The sequence below is a fragment of the Empidonax traillii genome, unplaced genomic scaffold (genome assembly GCF_003031625.1).
Source record: "Empidonax traillii isolate 1590-97213 ecotype Southwest subspecies unplaced genomic scaffold, ASM303162v1 scaffold35:size4298261, whole genome shotgun sequence".
NCBI classification, from domain to species: Eukaryota; Metazoa; Chordata; class Aves; order Passeriformes; family Tyrannidae; genus Empidonax; species Empidonax traillii.
In genome coordinates, this window is record NW_020955228.1 from 1,233,947 (window position 1) to 1,254,744 (window position 20,798).

At 35.8% G+C, this 20,798-nt stretch overlaps 1 protein-coding gene across 6 annotated transcripts in view; it reads right to left on the reverse strand.

Moving 5' to 3' along the window:
* Positions 1–20,798, reverse strand: part of DGKB (diacylglycerol kinase beta) — a 383,794-nt gene that overhangs the window by 257,465 nt on the left and 105,531 nt on the right. For 4 of the 6 annotated variants that reach the window (XM_027877896.1, XM_027877900.1, XM_027877895.1 and 1 more), the window contains exons 3-5: positions 20,223–20,299; positions 14,117–14,137; positions 362–515 (exon numbers count right to left, since the gene is read on the reverse strand). In XM_027877896.1, coding sequence (XP_027733697.1) covers positions 362–515; positions 14,117–14,137; positions 20,223–20,299 — 252 coding nt within the window. The remainder of the gene's footprint in view (positions 1–361; positions 516–14,116; positions 14,138–20,222; positions 20,300–20,798) is intronic. The other 2 variants (XM_027877901.1, XM_027877899.1) reach the window with 1 other exon arrangement.

Here is a 20,798-nt window from a genome sequence, read left to right on the forward strand (position 1 = left end):
AACAATAGATCTCCATCAGGAGCCTCATCTGTGAAGTTCTGAAGGCTTCTACTTTTATACAGTAGAGTAGGCAGCAAGATCATGTAACCATAGCAATCTGATTAGCATTAACATGACAAAGACCGTCCACTTGGTGTCTCAGCTGCATCATTATTATGAATTTAAAACATGAAACCATCTAATATCCATTTCTTTTCACAGTATTTCTTATCATGATTTAGTTTCTGTAATTTCACAAATACCAGAACAACCTCTCCCACCAGCATATAGTTTAGAACTCCATATATTTATAGCTATTAGGAGTAAAACAGCTGGGTGAGGGAACCTTTAGCCCTTATATTACTGTGATTTTATCACTTACCTCCAGAAAGGTGCTGTGGTTTGTTTTTTATTAATGGACTGCAGTGAGAGATTTTGTTGCTAAATGATGTAAAAAGATGCTCAACGAAATCATCTGGTAATTCTGCCTCCAGAAAAGTCTTCATGAACAGCTTGAATCCCTCTAAATCAATTGTCTAGAGTGAGGAGGGAAAGAAAAATATGTGAATGTTGTAAAAAAATTCATACTAATCCATCAAATAATATTCTTTTAACAAAAACTTTAGACTGTATTTAAAGCACTGATTTCTGAAGATAGAGACTGGCTCAGCTATTTTTGAAAGTGATTACTGAATTAAATATTACTTTGAAAACTGACAGTATTGCTACAATACCTCAGTATAAGATAGCCCAGAGTAAATTCAGAGCCATTATATCAGGACCCTGAAATCAAGTTTCATGCTGTCTAGTTTGTTGATTAGAATGTGTTTTAACAGCACATACAAAACTGCAACCAAAGCACCTATGTGGCCCATAGGGACATACTTAGCTTGTCTTCTCTTTTCCTGTAATCAGGCAGACAAAAAACAGGGGATTTTTGGATGCCTAATTCAGAGAATTGAAGGCCTCCAGTCTTTCCCTAGGTGGCAACACATTCTGTTGATTCAAAACTGTTGTAATTTACTTTAATTTGGCTTTGTTTTTGCCAGCAAGGTAAGAACTGATTAATAAAACTCCATTGATGAGTGATCCCGTTAAGACAGCATTGTCCATTTTAAGTAATAAAATGCATCGTACAGTATCTCAAGTTGGAAGGGATACGTAAGGATCATTGAGTCCAACTCCCTGCTCCTCACAGGACTAGCTGAAACTAAAGCATATGACTAGGAGCATTATCCAGATGCTTCTCAACCTCTGACAGGCTTGGTGCCATGACCACCTTCCTGGGAAGCCTATTCCACTGATAGACCACCATCTCAGTGAAGAACTTTTTCTGGATGACTGATCCAAACTTCCCCTATGCAACTTCATTCCATTTCCTCGTGTCCTGTTGCTGGTACCAGGGAGAGATCAGCATGTCCCCCTTGAGGAAGGTTTAGGCTGCAATGGGGTCACAGCAATGCAAAGCATTATGATCCCATTCTGCTAATATTGAACTACTAAAGATAAAGTTGTCCTGAAAGATATTGACACAACTGCATACTTATCAATGATGCTACTCATTACATATATGATTTTAAAACAGCTTATCATTAATCTGTAAAAAATAGTGTTATTGTATTTGTTTCTAGATTAAGCAGAACAGCAACTTGTCATCATTAAAAAATTAAGCGATAAAGCCAAATTATAGCAAAAAATGCTTTGAGAATTCTCCCCATGCTTCAGGAAGACTCCATTTCTCCATAGAAAACTGTAGTGCAACTCCTTTAGTTTAAGAATCATCTTGAAACCATGCCAGAAAAAAGAATATCAAAACTAAATTTTCCAAATGCCTCAGTGAATTTGGCATCCGAGTCACAGTATAAATAATTTTTACAATTTTATAATCATTTTAACACTCTCAAGCAGAGATTTCTCTTCCCCTGACTTCTTCGACTTTTTTTTAATGTATTTATGAGATACAAATATTTTATGCTCACATGAAATATGGTGTTTTCCATTAAGACTAAGACCTAATTGCCCCAGGTTAATGTTTTAAATGTGTATCAATATCAATATGAGGGAGCAGCAGCATAGATTGCAACATTTGACTCCTCTTGTGCAAGTCACTATTATTAAGAATGAAAGCTTGGCAAAGGGATATCTACACTGAGCTTCTAATACAGAACTTCATTTGAGAATGAAGTTCAGTGAAACCAAAAAACTCTCAACTCTTGAAGACTAAAATAGCAGAGACTGAAAAAAATTGCACCGACAATGCTCAAGCTGGGTGTCAAATGGAAATAACCAACTTGGACAGGGACTCACTATCTTTGTCTCATCACAGAATTTCGGCCACACTTTTACTTTGGCAAATCATTTTCTGTTTCACTCATGCTACAAACTTTACATTTTTTCTCTCTAATAGTTACTGACATTTAATTCACTGTTTATAAATTATCAAACTGCAACGGCAAAAGGACTCGTATCAGCATCCAAGTAAACCGGTAATTAAGTCTACACTATACAAATGTGTTTTTTTAACCACAAGCATAACAAATACATTAATCACTAAATCAACCACTTTTAACAATGTGAAATTGCTTTGTTAGATTGTGCATTAATGAAATGTGTATTAGCTATTTCACTAAATCATATACACAAAAAAAGAATAGCTAAGTGAAAAAGGAAAGCAAAACCAAATTATAGTCCCATTTATATTAAGGTTTATGGATGGACATGTAAAATTTTTTTTATTACATCAATATTTGCTTTATCTACTTAGTCTGCTAAAAATATTCTTTGCATATTTTTAATGCCTGAGTGACATTGGTCCTCCAAGCTGCCAGCCATAACTAAATCCCTAATGCTACATTTTTTCCACTTTTGGGTTCAGAATTATGCTTGGTAGATATTTGAATAAATAAGGTTAAAATTCTGTGCTTCTTCTTACTGAAGTCTCTCTCAAAAACCTTCAAACTTTTCAATATTTTGTAATGATGGTCAAACTATAATTTATGCTAGTGTCCTCCAAAATGTGCTTTCAAAATTGCCTCATGTTTTCTGACCAGAAAAGACAAGAGATTCCAAAGAAACACATGACTTGGTTGCCATGTCCTGTTATTATATTTGACATCTTGACTGCCACCAATCAGGGTGCTTAGCAAAGGACAAAGGAAAGTGGGTGGTTGTTCTACAGCCAGATTTCTTCACTTGAAAGTGCTTTATCCTCTCTTCTATCATGTTCTGTGACCTGTAGTCCTCCAGGAAAGAAGCTACGTTCATACAACCAGAATTCAGACACTGATCACCCAAAAGCTTTTAAACTATGCTGGAAGTTAGGAGCTGCTAAGGGGTTTGAATGCACTTCATAACTGTTTAGAATAGCCCAAAATTTAGATGCAAAACCACACACTCTACGTAAAAAATGTGTAAAACCAGTCCTGCCCAACAGAGATCTATGTGTAGAGCCTCGTGTTTAGGTTCTTGCCTAAAACCACAAAACCTGTGATTCTAATACTCCATAGCCGAAAAACATTCTAGAGGCCCTAACATAATCAGTGAAGATTATCCTATTAGAACTGAGCTCTAAAGTAGTACAGTCATTTCTGGCTATATGCTTTTGTAAATGTATAAACAGTAACTAATAGAACTAAGCTAGACTACAGCAGATCTAGGAGTAGTTTAGATTATCCATTTAGCTTTCCAATGAAAAAGGGATGAGCTTTAAAAAAAGAGGCTCACTTTCAGTGCTTTCTCTATCATCTCTTATTGTAATATACATAACCTATTACATGACTGTGGAAAAATGGAAAAATTTCTTTAAAAAATCCTGTGAGGACCACTGTAGAAGACATTGAGAGGTGTTAGAGTATTCTCACCAAGCAGAGGTTTTAGTACTGAGTATGGTTCACTTAGAACAGAACATTTAAAGATACAAAACTATTGCTCAGCCTAATTAAAAATAACTTTCACAAGAGAGAGAACAACACAGAATTATACACATTTCTCTATTCTGCAATAATAACTATTTTTCTTTTTCCTCATGGAACTTTACCCTTCTGAAACATGGAAATGCTGCAGCAAGTAGCTACCCCTTCTTCAATTACTACCCATTCTCCCCAACCCAAACCACTTTCCAAAGGTACTGCACAATGTTTTGGTAAGCAAGACAACAAAAAAAGGAAAGCATAGGACAATAATTTTCCATCTTTACATGCATCATGCTTAATATGCTATGTAAACCACAATATCTTCTTTTTAAATCTCACTGTCATTATCAGAATTTCTCAGATGAAAAGTTCAATAAATTTTGATATGGTTTGAAAATAATTTATGTTAATGAATTCTCAAACATTAATTAAACAGTCCAGATCAATAACATCAGAATAATATACAAGCCATAATGGTGAACGTTGTTTTCCTAAGCATGCAGGCTAATTGCTTAATTTTCAACAGTTGCTTGCCTTCTAGAAGCTCCAGCTGAATTTAAATGAACCTGAGAGAGAAGGATTTAGCATTTCAGAAGGCATTTTCCATGACGTTTCCCAAGTGAGGGGATGAGAGCGTGAGAGGATGTACCAACTGACAACAATTAGCCTGGCACATGAATTAATTCATTCTGTTTCACAAGAGACTGTAAGGGCATAGGGAGACTATGATCACAAGTTTAGGGATCTCAGGAAAATTTTCAACATAACAGAGAGATAAAACAGGACATAGCTGAATCAGGGCAACATGAAAGAACTTTCAAATAACTTGGCCTAAATCTTCTGAGGAGAGAAGGAATCAAAAGAAAGAAAAAAAAATCTGTGCAGTTTTAGCTTTGACTCTTATAAAAAGGGTATCAAAATTCTTGCTTGTAGGTCACAGAAAGGTATAGGGTTTTATACTAGTCATAACTCGATTCCTATTTTTATGTATCAAACATCTGATTCACCACGTTTATTGGACCTCCTTTTCTTATGTGTTACAAAAAGAAACTTTACAAAGTAAGACATTATAGATCTTGATAATCTTCTGTATTACTGGGTAATAAAACTTCATTTGGTAATTAAACATTTTGATATAAGCCCAAAGAAGTACACATTCAAAACCCCCCACTGAGTTTCAGCTAATTTAAACCATAACATCCTTATAAAATTTATTTTATTAATACTTTTAGAAGTATTCATTATGACAAGTTTCTATTTAGAGATTTTATCAGTGTTTTGAACTAACTGTAATTAAAAAAAAGTTATATATCCCCCTTAGAGAAAAGGAAAGGAGAAGAGATAGAAGGCATAATTTTAACTTCAGAATTATTTTTAAAAAACAAAATGTGTAAATCAATAAACAACTTTCATGTTTTCTGAAAGCAAACATGAAAGTGGACTCACTGTAGCTCAGCGCATTGGGAAATTAAAAATGCGCATATTTTCTTACATGAAAAATTGTCAGCGAAAATCCCTAACATTTAAGTAACCATCCACAAAATTTCAAAATTAATCCAAGTCCTAAAGTGCCAACAAGCATGTAAACCATTTCTTTTTTTTTTTTTCTGTATTCTCCTTCCAAACTAATAAAGAAGAAACAAACCAAAGTTTCTAACAGGGTCTAAGTCACTGACTGGCCACAGAAAAAAGGTTCTCATTATACATATTCATAAAGAATAAAAAACCATCTACAAAAAAAAGGCACTGTGCACCAAGTGCAACTGAGACTATAATTTTCTTCTGAAAGCACAGAAAAAGTGACAGATTTTCCTACTTGTGGGAAAAAAACCCCTCCTGGTAGACACCTTACCAGTGGGAGTTATCTTGGTTGATTTCCCCTATTTGCCTGAGGAAATTCAAACTTATGTCTCTTTCTCTAAAGAGCATCCAAATATCAGGGAAGAGCTGAAGATTCACTGAAGGAAAAAAAAAAGGGTTTTCTATAATGTCTATGCCAACAAAATTATTAAATATTTATTTGTAAAAATGTGAGCAAACTAATTACTGAAATACTCCTGTGAATGAGAAGATGATCTGAACGTGTATTAGAGATCAGGCTACTAAAAGAGAGGTATCAAAACAGATGTCAAAATGTTTCAGCTGTTCAGGCAGTACTTCTGGGCATATGGAAAAATTCAAGGTGCTTAGGTAAATTTTATAGAAAATAGCTGAGACAAGTTTTTTATTTCTTTTCTTTTTTATATTGCTATACCACAGTTGGGTGCTACCTTTAATCAGAGTAAAAATAACCCATTTTGAATCTATGCCTATGCTGAAAGAAACAGAACAAATACATGTACTGCATATATATAAATAAATATTCATCTATACATACTATTATGTATAGTATTATTTATTAAATGATGCAGCAAACAGCAATTATAAGTTGCTCAGAGAGGTAATTCAGTGCCTCAGGACTATAACATGTCATTTCATATCCTGCATGTATTTCACAATCACATTTTGGCAAATATACATTGTTCCAAAACACCTAATGGTTGTGGGTATTTTAAGGTTAATGTCATGAACAGATTACATACAAAAAGTCCCATCAGTGCAAACTATTCACTGTTACTTCTTTATGTTTAAAACCAGTAGAAGCAGTTTTCATAACAGTGAAACAAAGCAGACTAAATCTGTCTTATTTCCAGATACCATGAGAACATTCTTGTTGCGATGTCTGACTAAGAAAATATAGACAGATAAACCCAGATCTTCAGTTTCAATTGAAATTTACTTATTGAAGAACCCACACCCAACCAATATGTTGTGGTGAAATTTTTTCTGAAGCTTATGGCATCCTTCACTTTACAAGGAAGCTACAAACAATTAGGATTTGCTCTGCCAACCCAAATTACTTTGAAGAAAATTCCTTCCCTCAAATAGCCCTTTTAGAACCAGGACAAAACAGAAATAATTAGGCCAAGAATTATCCTCATAATAATATTCTTAGAATAATATAATAAAAAACAGTTTCTCAAGGAACTCAGTTACAATGTCTTACGCATTTTGCAAAATACAAGAATATAATACTAATGAAACACTAGCTATACGGATATAAAAAGTGGCAGCTGCAAAAGGTAATACCATATAGCACCTATTTTGTCTAAAATAAAAATCTGGAAAGAGAGAGAGATGATGCCATTTGTGGACAGACTGGATTATGTGGGGAGGTAACATCTGGGCCAGGCAGGCAAAGGGGGGGAAATAGCAGTGACTATCAGTCCTCCTTCCAAACTTCTTAGCTGTGTCCACTTTATCTCTGTTGTCAAGGAGGCATCACTGGCTAAGCATATATAGCATGGGGAGGAAGGCTAGAAATGAGCTTCAGACTCCGGATTTGGACTCTTGAGAGATTTCAACCACATTTAAGGGCAACCTTCTTTGAGCAGCTGCCTGACTTTATTAAGGAAAATGGTGATGGAGCAGACAAAAGGAGTTTTTTTCAAGTTATAAAGAATAATCTGCACTCAGTGGAAGAACTGAGGTAAGATCTAAAAGAACGCTGTTCTCCACGGAACATTGTATTTCCTTCTTCCCCACCTGCTAAAAGCTCCTGGCAAACTCCTTAATGGCTCACCAAGCATTCTGAGAAATTTACCTGTTTTTCTATAATACATATAAAATGCCAATTATGTAGAAAATTCTTTAGCCTGGGCTTTTATTGTCCTTCTCCATCTCAGGAAACCTCTCATATGAGGACAGATTGAGAGAGCTGGGGTTGTTCAGCCTGGAGAAGAGAGGGCTTCAGATGCCCCATTCCTTGAAGTGTTCAAGGTCAGGCTGGGTAGGGCTCTGAACAACCTGGTCTAGTGGAAGGGGGCTCATGGCAGGGGGCTTGGAATTAGATGATCTTCCAGCTCAAACCATTAGATGATACTAAATTTCCCTGAATCTGAACACTAGCTTATCCTTCTTAACATACCACAGAAAATCCTGTGACAGAACAGCAAGCACACATAAAAAGACACATTTGAACAGATGACAACCATTGAACTAGAAAGAAAAGTTACTAAGGAATCTTGACTGCAAAGAGTTGGAAGTCACAAAGAGGTTAAAGATCTGGCAACTGATCAGATAAAAATACAGTTTTCAGGATAAACTACATTTTTCAGGAGAGTCCAGGATGACACTGATTACATTATCTAAAGGATTAACAACTATGAAGAAACAAAAACATTAAAATTAGTTTTGGATTTTTAGAGGCATTAAAAATCTCACTTTATTCACGGTTAACAAAGTAGTCTGGAATTTTATTCTCCTGCTACTGTACAGAATACTACCAAACTGACAATGAAGCAACACATAGATATGTGATAAGATGCTTTTTACCTTATTAACAGCACTAAAGAATGCATACACCTTACTTCTCTTTCTACTGTAAATTAATGGCATAAAGCAAAACTCTTGCTTCCCACTCTTCAGTTCCTTTCGAATCCCAGATTCCCAAAATATGAGGGACTCAAAGGAAAAAGAATGGACATGAGTCTATGCTTGATATGTTTAGAAATCTCCAGTGACTATGATAAGAGTTCTGTTTCTTCTCAAACACTCGCTGATAAGTACATAATCTAGTGCTAGTTCAGAGAGGGTGTCTTTCAGTTTCAGGAAAAACAGAATTGAAGGGCTGGTTTCCGAGCAGCAGTTATGACTATGCTTGTCTAAAGAGCAGACAATTTCAGATGCCTTCTAATTTTGTATCAGAGATATATAGACCAACACTCAACTAAAACCACAGGTCTTGCTCAGGTCTCTGTCTCCTGACAATGGCTACAACTGGCTATGGAGATGCCACAAAATGCTTGATTCTGTCCCAAGCAGCAGAATGGCTTCTACTACATTGTACAACAGAGAGGAAGTTGATCTTCATCTACAAATACTCTGTGTATTTGACTTCTTCCTTCCTCTTACAGCACTTAAGCTCTGCAAATTTATAGTTTGCTTTTCTGCTTTACTGATGTACACAGAAATGTAAGATCAAGAAAAATCTAAGTATGTGTATTATAAGATTTATGCATATATGTGTATGTTCTGTGCCAACATACAGAATTCTACATGGTATAGACATCACAAGTCAGTATATCCTGAAACTGAGAATACATAAAACATAGTTCCTCAGTGAGGATTTTACAAGGATATATACAAGTAAAGCAAATTTTTGCATCCTTTATTGTATTATTAAAAAAACTATGTAGAAGTTTTAACTATGCTCTATTTCAACTCCTACCATACTAAGACATTTGAAGAGAAGCAATAATTTAGTAAGAAAGTGGCAGCTTTTGACTCAAGCTCTACCCTAATAACAAATTGCAATTGAAGAGGTCTAACAGTCTTCTACATTTTCCTAGCTGGTGTAAATGCAACAACTAGTTGAACTGGTGAAGAAGGAGAAGTTTTATCACTCCACTTTCTTTCTCCTCACAAGACACCAAAAAATCAACTTATTAATAGTCTCTTGACAAAAGACTCGACATTGTGGATGGGGTAGGGCAGGGGAAGGTAGAATAATAACTCCTTCTAATTCTCCCTACCACCCCGGCCACATAAATGGGAACAAGACACGATCTAGTGTTTCAAATTAATCTCCACTCATAAATTCCTTTAAAATACCACATTCTCTTTGTTTTTTTCTTCTTTTAGATTTGTACAAAATATTTCAACATAAGCTATTGTTTTCATTGTCCTGAAAAACAGAATGGAGGGGAGAAGAAAGAAGTAGGAAAAAAAAAGGATAAATAATTTCTTTCAAAAGAAATATGATTCTTGCTTATTACAGAGAAAATTTCAGAGATCATGGAAAGAGAATTATGTTGAAATGTAATTATCAATTAATTACTTTTTAAATTTTTTTGCCTAATCTCAAAATGGTGCCAAAAATATAGAGTTATAATTAGCTTTCATCTACTGACAGTAATAGCTCTGAGTTATTTTTTTGGTTTGGATAAGTTCCCTTAACTGATTATTTATTTTTAAACAATTTGTATTGACTCAAAAAAGAACTATTGAAAAAAATTTCTAGGTTTTTGGGGAAAAAAAGCAGGGACCATATAGCGAGGGTAAATAAGCTAAAAACCATTAATTACGTGAAATGCACAATTTTTTGGTGTTTAAAATGTATTGCTAATGTTCAAAGGTAGAAATTTAAATTAATTTTGGAATTCCTCATGAAGATTGGTTTTGTTCATCAGGGTAAAGTTTGATTTAAATTGAAAGTCCTTAGCATTTTCTGATCTAAGCATTTGCTTTAATAAAGTTTTTACATAATTATTTTGAAAATTCTGGTAACCAAATAAAACTATTTCTTAGCTAAAGCAGCCTCCAAATTATCATCTGCTGATATGAACGTTTACAGACAAAGAAATAAATTAAAAATAAAATCACACACTCTCACAGATTGCCCCTACCAAATATTCCACGTGGCCAAATAATATTTGGATGTTACCAATACACAGACATATAGTACTGCCAAAATTTTCTCTCAGCTCTTCAAAGAAGTAAAAGCAACAAAGAATCTGTAATGGAAATGGGAAAATTTTTATACAGTAACTAGATTTTTAAGCATAATCTTCTACTACATTCTCATGTTATTAAAACAAATTGATGCCAATTACCAAAATAAGTCTGGAATGTGTACACCAACCACTGCAGTCTCATCCCAATCTTACATTTGGTTGAAAGAAAAACCAAAGACATTTTATTACCAGCAGTTTTTCTTTATTACCTGTGCATAGTATATGTGCACAAGTTTGTACATCCATAAGTACTACGCATATAAATGTGTGTATTTAAAACACAATTTTTACTAAATATGCTATATTTACTATGCAAATGTAGCAAGGTTTTTTAAGAAGAAAGAGTGTTAAGGCACATTCTAGAAGGATCTTGTAAGAAATTAACACCCAGGGTCTTTTGAAATTACTACATACCAAACAAAGGGACAAGTATATAGATTGCATTCTATCCCAGGAGCATTGGTAATCAAAAAATTACAATTACTACAGAAGTCAGGAAAAATGGAGTAGGTAACATGGTTCAGACTAAAACCGAATAAGACAGCAAAATGAATGAATTCCTAAAAATGTCAGTCATGACAAAAAGTTCTGGTTGAAACAATCAATTTATCTGCCTGTGAAGACTGTGTAAAAACCTATTTACAAACACATCATTTTCAGAATGTGGTTAAAATTCAGAAAAATAATTTTTCTGTGCATGATCTATATCAGTAGTTTTCTTACATATTTTACCTGTAATGATCTTCTCTGCCTGTTGTAAACTTTTGTGGAGGTTAGTTCATCTACATTTATTAAAAATAATTGTTACCACACTTTTTGTAAGAAACCAGTCATTGTCCATCCCTCCTTCTTTAAAGTTTTGAAGCATAACTGACAAACTTCCACTGCAGGAATGAACTGTTTTCTGAGATTTAGCTCAATTTGAGCCTAACCAACTGGAACTTTCACTTGGAATAATCATTTATACCAACAGAAAAAGGTTTGAAATGTCCCATTCCATTTGTCATCAACTTACATCCACTTTACCTCTAGCAAATTTACAGGTTTTAGTAAATGTGTAGCTATGCTAATTAAACTAAGTTTGAGTTTCTCCTCACCAGAATTTAAAAGTTTAGTTTAGAAAGAGGTAAAAAGATATGAGCAGTGGCATCTGCTTAGTTATATATGCATAGATTCACATATATCAATACCTATATTGCATAAGAGGACTTCAAGACATTTCTATTTGTTGATTAATTCCTGAAATAAATTATGATTTGAAGTATTTTTCTATATTTTTCTATATGCCATTTCAGAAACATTATCTAGATGTCACCCTGTAGGTGAATCCATTGTAGCTGCAGCCATCATCATAAAAACCAGCCCACAAGATAAGATATTGTTCTTCAGAATAAAAATAATAAATTAAAAAAACCAAACATACCAAAACAAAACACACACACAGAAAACACTCACAAATAAATACTCTGTGCAAAAGTATTTAATCTATCTTTCCTAAGGTAGCAAGGCTCATAAAGCTTAAAAATACAGTACTGTGCAATACAAAACAGTAGAGCAAAAAAGGCAGAAAGATGGGATCTTAAGGCAGAGAAGGGAAGCATCAAAAGGAAAGGAAGATATCGAGGAGGGAGATTAGCATAGACTAGGAAAAGACATAGAGACCACTAAAGATCGTTAAAAATGCTCAAAACTGAACAGTTTTGCAGCAGAAATTGACTATCTGAAACATTTTACACCTCAATGCCCTCAACACACTCTACAGAAAACAGGCTCACAGCCAGACTGCCAGCATCTTTGCCTGGCAGTCTTCCCAACTCTCTAGGTATCCAGGAAGCTTTCCCTAGACATTTTCCCCAGTGCCAGAAAAATGCAGAGTTCCCAGTGTCTGAACCATAAACTTTTCTGCTGGTGATATTCGCAAGATGCTCCATTTTTCTGTTCCATAGCTAGAAACACAACTCTAGCTGCCTAAACGTGAGGGACAGGCTTCTCCTACATAATATACATGCTATAATTCTGCACATCCCATTGACCCTTCTGTAATGTACTTCCAATTTGATGTCACTTTGTCATACCATTTGGACAAAAGTAGGAAGATGTGGGGTTTGCAGTACCTTTTTTTTTAATAGAAAATTAAATTTCCTATCTGTAGTAGAAATACTTCACTTTATATATTACAATAAAACAAGGTCTTTAAAGTAATTTAATATTTTCAGTCACATCAAAGAACATAGCTTAGGGAAAGAGCCCAAAAAATCCTTTCAAACCATATTTCTGTGTGCTTGACATTTTAACTAGTTTTCCACTCATGTCAATGGGCCTAAGACACTACCGTTTCTTACAAGTTTTGTCTTGTTCTCAGACCACCATGGCCACAGGAATACATTACAACATCCCAGTAACATATTTCTCCTCTTCATGACTAAACCACAATGATGCTTTGCATTCATCTTGTGATCAACTACATACACATCAATTTATCTAAAAATGCCACTCGTGCCAGGGTACAGCACACTGTACTCTGCATGAGTGCATTTCATTCCATTAACTATAGTCCATAAAATCATCAAGCTTTTCCAGCATACTATCCAGAATTTCTCAATTTTAGCAATAATTCCTAAATTTGGTTTAGTATGTTGATTCTACTAGTATTCATCTAATTTGACCAAGCTATTAAATACTGATGACATTAGTCTCAAGACTGGTCATAGACACACTGCTTTAACCTGAAAACCTTCTCTTTCAAGACCCGCTGTAGTCATTCTGCTAGCTTTCTAAAAATAAGTAACTTTGGTAATCTGAAGAAAAATGAGTCCTTTTGTGAACAGGGAGTACTGCTCTTAGTAACACACCTCCAAAAACTCAACTGCCCTCTGGCCCCAGAAAGTGAGTGTTTCCTACAAAACTAATCCTTTCACTCTCTTGACTTTTTCATTGTTCTCATGTTCTGGCTGCCTCTTGCCAGGACAGCAGAGAAGAGGCTTTTTTACACCTCTATGCTACAAAGAAAGAATAACTAGGTCATTTAAAAAAACTTGTTCATTTGAATAGTCCTTCTTCTCTAGCTTTTTTCTTTTTTTTCATTTTACTTTTATACCTGGTTTTAGGCTACTGAAGCTTCTCAGGAGTAGACTCTTGGGTTGATGATCAGTTCTTTAACTATTTCTCTTGCAATCACTGTAAAGTCACAATCGCTTAAAGCACACTGTAAGCCTTATTCAAATTATTAAATCTGCAATTTTAAGCCTCCTTCATATAAATGGTTATAGAATCTGAATTATATGGTTGTAGAATCTGTATTTAATATTTTATCCACGATGTGTTGCTGTTCTTTCAGAATAATAAAAACCATTACAAGATCTCACAGGAAGCAAAATTTCTGTGACAAGTGTGGAACAAGTCCATTACTTGCTCTTAACTTATTTCTCATATCCAACTCAATTAATATTAGCAAAATTACGTACTGTGAATGATAAAAATGAAGTTCAGTGAAAAAGGCTTCCACCAGAAACAGAGTGCACTCTGCTCTCAGCTTTAAATATTCATCTATTATCTGACAGAATAGCCACATGCAGTATTTATTAACAAGTATATCTCTATGAAAAGCCTACAAAATAAAAGATACTGAATACATACATAAAAAAAGAAAAAAATCAAATTAGGGTTACTTACTTGATTAAGTATATCTTGTTTCTGTAAGGCATGCAAGGAAAGAAAGAAGACATACATCAGTGCAGTGTCATAACACTAAAGCTCTGTTTTTGTAAAAGAAATATTCTTGGTGAAAGGTTAGTGATTTAAATGAACAGGTTTAAGAGATTAGATAGAATATCCCCTTTTTTGCATTAGCACATAAGTCAAGAAAATGGCTTGAAGTCAGCATGCTAGTCTTGATTAGACAGTGCAAGAAATTTATTTTTAAACATGCAGTGACAGTTAACCATGGGAAAAAAAATTAAATCTAATGCTCATCTTTCATCCCTGTGTACTTAAAAAAAAAATGTTACCAAGAATAGCTGTTAATGAAAGAACTTATAAGAATGAATAAAATTATAAACTACATAACAAAACAAAAAACAAACAAACAAAAAAGACAACAGAAAAAGGTATAACATCCAGAAAAAGGTATAACATCCATTCTGGAGAAGCTTAAGAATGGGTCCACAACAACCTAGTGAGGTTCAACAAGTCCAAGTGCAAGGTGCTACTTTGGGTCGAGACAATCTTGAGTATAGACTGGGAGAACTCATTGACAGCAGCTCTGTGGAGAAGGACCTGCAGGTCCTGAGGGACAAAAAGCTGGATGTGAGCCAGCAGTCCATGCTTGTAGCCCTGAAGGCCAACTCCACCTTGGGCTGCATCCACAGAGGTGTAACCAGTAGGCTGAGGCAAGTACTTTTGTCCCTCTACTCTGCCCTTGTGGGACCCCATATTCAGCTCTGGGGTCCTCAGCACAAAAAAGACTTGGGTGGGTCCAGAGGAGACCATGAAGATCAGAGGAATGCAGAACCTCTCCTATGAAGACAGGCTGAGAGAGTTGGGGTTGTTCAGCCTGGAGAAGGCTCCAGGGACACGTCATTGTGGTCTTTCAGTACATAAAGCGGGCTCATAAAAAAGAGTGAGAGGGACTTTTTACATGGGCAAATAGTGATAGGGTAAGGGGAAACAGAATTGAATTAAAATAGGAGAGATTAAAATTAGCTGTTAGGAAGGAATGCTTTACTCAGAGGGTATTGAGGCACTGGAACAGGTTGTCCAGAGAAGCTGTGGATACCTCATTCCTGGAAGTGTTCTAGGACAAGCTGGATGGAGTCTTGAGCAACTTGAACTAGTAGGTGGCATCCCTGCTCATGGAAAAGGGGTTGGAACTAGATGATACATAAGGTCTCTACCAACCCAAGTCATTCTGTGATTCTAAGATAAATGTATTAACAACAAACGGAGGGCTAAAGAGTTTCTCCATCCTTTATTGGATGAGGCACAATCATGTTGATAAAGGATAAGAAAAGGGCAGAAGTACTTTATGCTTTCTTTGCCTCAGTCTTTAATAGTAAGACCAGTTGTTCTCATGATACCAAGCCCTCTGAGCTGGAAGATGGGGATACAGACCAGAAGGAAGCCTCCATAATCCAAAGGGATATTGTTGTCCACACCACTTAAGACACATGTGAGTTTACGGAGTCAGATGGGATCATCCAAGAGCACCGAGGGATCTGGTGCAAGTGCTTACCAAGCCACTTTCCATTATTTACCATCAGTCCTGGCTAAGGAGGGTGGTCCCATTTGACTGGAGGTTGGCAAATGTGACATCCATCTAGAAGAAGGGTTGAAAGGAGGATTCAGGTAATTACAGATCTGTCATCCTGATGTCAGTGGCATGGAAGGTCATGGAGGAGTCCATCTTCAGTGCCATCATATGGTACATACAGGAGAACCAGGGGATCAGAACAAACCTGCATGGGTTTTGGAAAGGTCCTACCTGACCAACCGAAACTCCTGTGACCCACTTAGTAGATGAGAGAAAGCCTGTGGTTGTTGTCTACCTAGACTTCCACAGAATTGTTATGATTAAGGTTGAAAAACCTCCAAGGTCTTCAGAATAGCCTTTGACACTGCATTCTCCTGGAAAAACTGTCTGCTCACAGCTTGGACAAGTGCACTGTTTGCTGAGTAATAAACTGGTCAGATGGTTGGGCCCTGAGCGTGGTGGTCAATGTAGTTATATCCATCTGGTGGACGGTCACTAGTAGTGTTCCTCTTGACTCAATGTAGGTGCCAATCCTGTCAAATATCCTTGTCAATGATCTGGACTAGGGTATCAAGCGCCCCTCAGTCAGTCTGAAGATGAGGCCCAGTTGGGTCAGAGTTTTCATTTTGTGCTCGAGGGTAGGAAGGCTCTGCAGAGGAATCTGAACAGGCTGGATCAGTGGGCTGAGAAAAAAGGTATGAGGTTCAAAAAGGTCTAGTGCCATGTCCTGCACCTAGTTCACAACAATCCCCTGCAGCTCTACAGACTTGGAAAAGAGTGGCTCTAAAGCTGCCCAGTGGAAAAGGACTTGGGGTTGCTGGTCGACAGCAGCTGAACATGAGCCAGTAGTGTGCCCAGGCGGCCAAGAGGGCCAATGGCATCCTTGGTAAACAAGAAATAATGATTATATAAAAAAAGGATTACAACATTAGGACTACAAACACAAAATATTGTGTACTTGCTGACGATTTAGGTACCACCTTTAGTTCTATCTGCTTTCAAAATTCTTATTAACCTATTCAATGCTCCCCTCAAAGGCTGAAAATAATTAATACAAATAAATCTCAAATAATGATAAGAATATTTGTAAATCTCAGCTTTCCAAGAGGCTAATCTTAACCTTCCTATGCATCTTATATCAGGTATAAAATCCATTCTTAACTAACTATTTGATACTGATTTAGTGTAGAAGGAGAAAGGGCAGAGATTCAGTAGAATTTGCAGAAATTTTAGTCATCTCTTTTAAAGTAGAGATTAAAAGCTTCATAAATAAACTCCCTATAATAGATAATTTTCTGATAATCAGATACATCATTTCCCCTAAGCCCAAAATCTACTCACTTGACAAGACAAAATAATGTAAAGAAAAACACCCCAGATTACTTCAGGCAACAAGCTCCAAATACCAATAGCTTTTCTTTTGCTATTTGCATCCCATTAGATCAGCTTGTGATAAAGAAATGCAATATAGAAGCAATGGAGTGGAATAAATTCCTGAATCCTTTAAGCAGAGGGAAGCTTGAATCAGGAAGTTCCTAATGCTTTTTCTTAAGTACATAAATACATTCATCTGCTATTTTTGCCATAGCTCTCTGTCCCATGTTTATTGGTAAAAAACTAGCACCATCCTTTGGTAGAATAAAACTTAAAAAAACCCCTTTGAGTGCTTGTAAGATAACAAGATAGGAAACAGAGAGGTAAAATGGAAATATGATGGTATTCTCTACAAAACATAGCAACAAAACAGAAATGCTGTCTATAATTTGTGTAAGCAAGTAGCTGCAGTATGACTGATCTCAGCTGGATCAGTCAATTTTTGTCATCCCATTTACAGATAATTAATTATTTACTTCTAACCCATGAAGTCCTCATCCAACCACATAAAATCAACTTGCAAATCATTCTGTAGAGAGTATATCCACACAGCAGGTTGAATGCATGACAAAAATACAGACACCTGTGTAGAGGCAGTTCTCTTGTCAGAATAGAACAGTCACTCAGTGGCAGAGAAAATCTCAGCCACTTTGCTTTCAGTTTAGCAGCTTATGGCATGAAACTTGAGCTAACAAATCCTACTAGATCCAAAGTAGCTTTGTTGCTAGCTATGTTTTCTTTAGGTTGCACTTCCTGAAGTCTAAGTCCTAAGCAGCAAAGGACCAAAGCTGTCAGATTTAGCCTAGGTCCAACACTGACCCAGCAGTAGCAGATAGCTTGATCCCTGCTGAAGACATTGAAGTCACCACAGAGTGTTTGACTTGCATTCTTCCTCCCCTTCCCTCCTCCTGTCTTGCTCACTGCCTTGGGTGCTCTGCTGCTCTGTAATCCCTGGATGCTTCAATACACTGGTAGGATTCTGCAAACAAATAGCTATGAAATGAAGAACTAGGAGACACCAAGCAGAGTCACAGACTCATTTCAAGACCAGCTGTGTTTATTAATTCCAGTTTTGCACAAATTTTGCCAATTCACCTGGCTTCAAATCAGAACAGTTGTCCTGGGTGCCCATATTGATCACATTTTGCCATGACTCAACATCCACACACCCCCAAGCTGGAAGAATTACTTTGTTGAAAGAGACTAATCACATCACTTTAACTAATGATATTTATACACAATTGATAATTCGATAATGTGTTACCTGCTTGGCAACATATTATTTAAATATCCATAAAATACACATTTTTCACTTTAACAAGGAACAATTCACAAAACTGAAAACATTGTATGATGACAAAGTGAAGAATTAGAAGAAAAAATATGAATAATATATAAAGACCATTTTATCACATACTCTAAGAGCACAGAGAAAATTGCAGAAGTTAAAAGTAAAATAAAAAAAAAGCAAACACGGAGCTTGTAAATCAACGGTTCACATTTTTTCCGAAAAAAAAAGAACAGACCTAAAAATTTGCCAACATTCTAACAAAAAAACAATTAAGGGAGGTCCTACAGCCTGTGTTACGTTGGAGAATAGACTAGATGATCACAACATCGCCATCCTTTTATATCCTATAATTGCATTTAACTAAAAACCTTGAAATTTAAGATGATCATTAACAGCATCAACTTATACTATTTTACTGAATTACAAAACTTTATCCCCAGAAACTGACTAAAATTACCAACATTTTGCTTTGCCAAGTACAAAGTGTCAAACAATTTCTCAATACTTAATGAGTTATAACTATCTTAGTTGCTAGTAATTCTTGTCTTTTACACCCTGAAATGTAAGATCAAGTAATTTTCATAATAGTTAGCACATTTTTCTATCCTGAATTTCATGTAATGTGAGCACAGTTAAAAAAATTACTATTAAAAACGTTACTGAAACAGGTTTTTATTTAGCTACATTCTGAATCATGCTATTAGGATGTGCTAAGCAAATACAAACTTCAAATGAGGATAAGAAGAGAAAACAATCTGGCTTTTTCTACCAGCCAAACTAGAATACTCTCTGTAGTGGTGAATCTGTAGTGACAATGTGCAAACACTTTTCAGCTCAATTATTTGTTTCATAATATCAGAAAATCCCACTACTAGAAAACAGTATAAGAGAAAAACAGAATTTTAAAAGAAAAGACTTTACTTTTCTAACTTTTGAAATTATGCTTAACATGTCAAATCTTGAAAAAAAAATTGAGAAGCATGTTAATCTTATAATAAAGTTTGTGGGGTTGTTTTGGTTTTTGAGTTTTTTTGGTGTTTTTTTTAGGGGGAGGTATGTCTGTGTGCTGATTTTGGTTGAGATAGAGCTAATTTCTTTCACAATAGCTTGAATGGGGCTATGTTTTGGATTTATGCTGGAAACAGTGTTGGTAATACAGGGATGTTTTAGTTCTGGCTGAGTAGTTTTTACATAGAGCTAAGGCCTTTTGTGCTTCTCACCCCACCAACCAGTGAGGAGGCTGGGGCTAGACAAGAAGTTGGGAGGGGGAACAACTAAGGCAGTTGACTCCAACTGGCCAAAGGGATATTCCATACCATATGGCATCCTGGTCAGTATATAAAGCTGGGGGAAGAAGAGTGGGGACCACTCAGGGTGATGGTATTTGCCTTCCCAAGTAACCATTATGTGTGAAAGCCCTGCTTTCCTGGAGATGCCTGGACACTTGCCTGCACATGGGAAGTGGTGAATTTTCCTTTGCTTGTATGCACAGCTTTTGTTTTACTTATTAAACTGTTTAATTTGATTCTCTCCCCACGCCACTGGGGAGGGGGGAGTGAGCGAGTGGCTGTGTGGAGCTTAGGTGGTGTTAAACCATGACAGTTTGTTTCTTTAAATCTTAGGGGAAAACAAAACCAAACCAAACAAACAAAAAAGTGGGTTTATGTAAATTATTAAGCTGTGCTGTCTAATGCGATATTCATACATCTTTAGTTTTTCAAGATACTCACATTTTTGTTTTTCAAACAGTTTCAAATACCCCAAACAATTGATTTATAAACAATCTTCTATTTCAAATGCTTAGATTGGCTACATTTGCAAACTCTCCCCACCATTTCTGATCATCAAGAAAGAAAAAGAATTACCCCTTCAGGATTATATTTTGCTAACACACCACTGCCATGGAATTCTTCTAAGACATCCTTAATTTTCTTGGTGGAATCTGGATAAAGAATAAAGAGAGAGAAAATGAAAATACAGAAAACTGATTTACATAATATGAACTGTAATTAAAGAAACAACAATAAAACTGCTAATAGCTTTTCTCAGTGCACATTAGTCATTTTCTCAAGCTGTATGGGAGAGCTGTGGGCACAAAGAAAATGAGAACATACTATACCCTCTCACCAAACACTGCAAAAACCAGTAATATAACAAAAAATGCTCAGAAACAAACACTCCCTGATCCAATCCATAACTATTAAGTAGTATATTTCTAAAGGAGTTGTTTGCAGGATTATTTCAAGTCACTTATGTTGTCCTTGAAACCTGAGTCACCTAAAAAAACACGGTCATTCCCACCTACTAAATCTCCTTTGGCAGAGCTGCCAGTGAGAAGAGGAACTGTCAGAGGAGCCAGACAATATGAAGATAAAGGGGAACCTAGCAGAAAAAAAAATCTTCAGTGGTCATGTCACAGAAAAAAAATGTTGCTTTCGAAA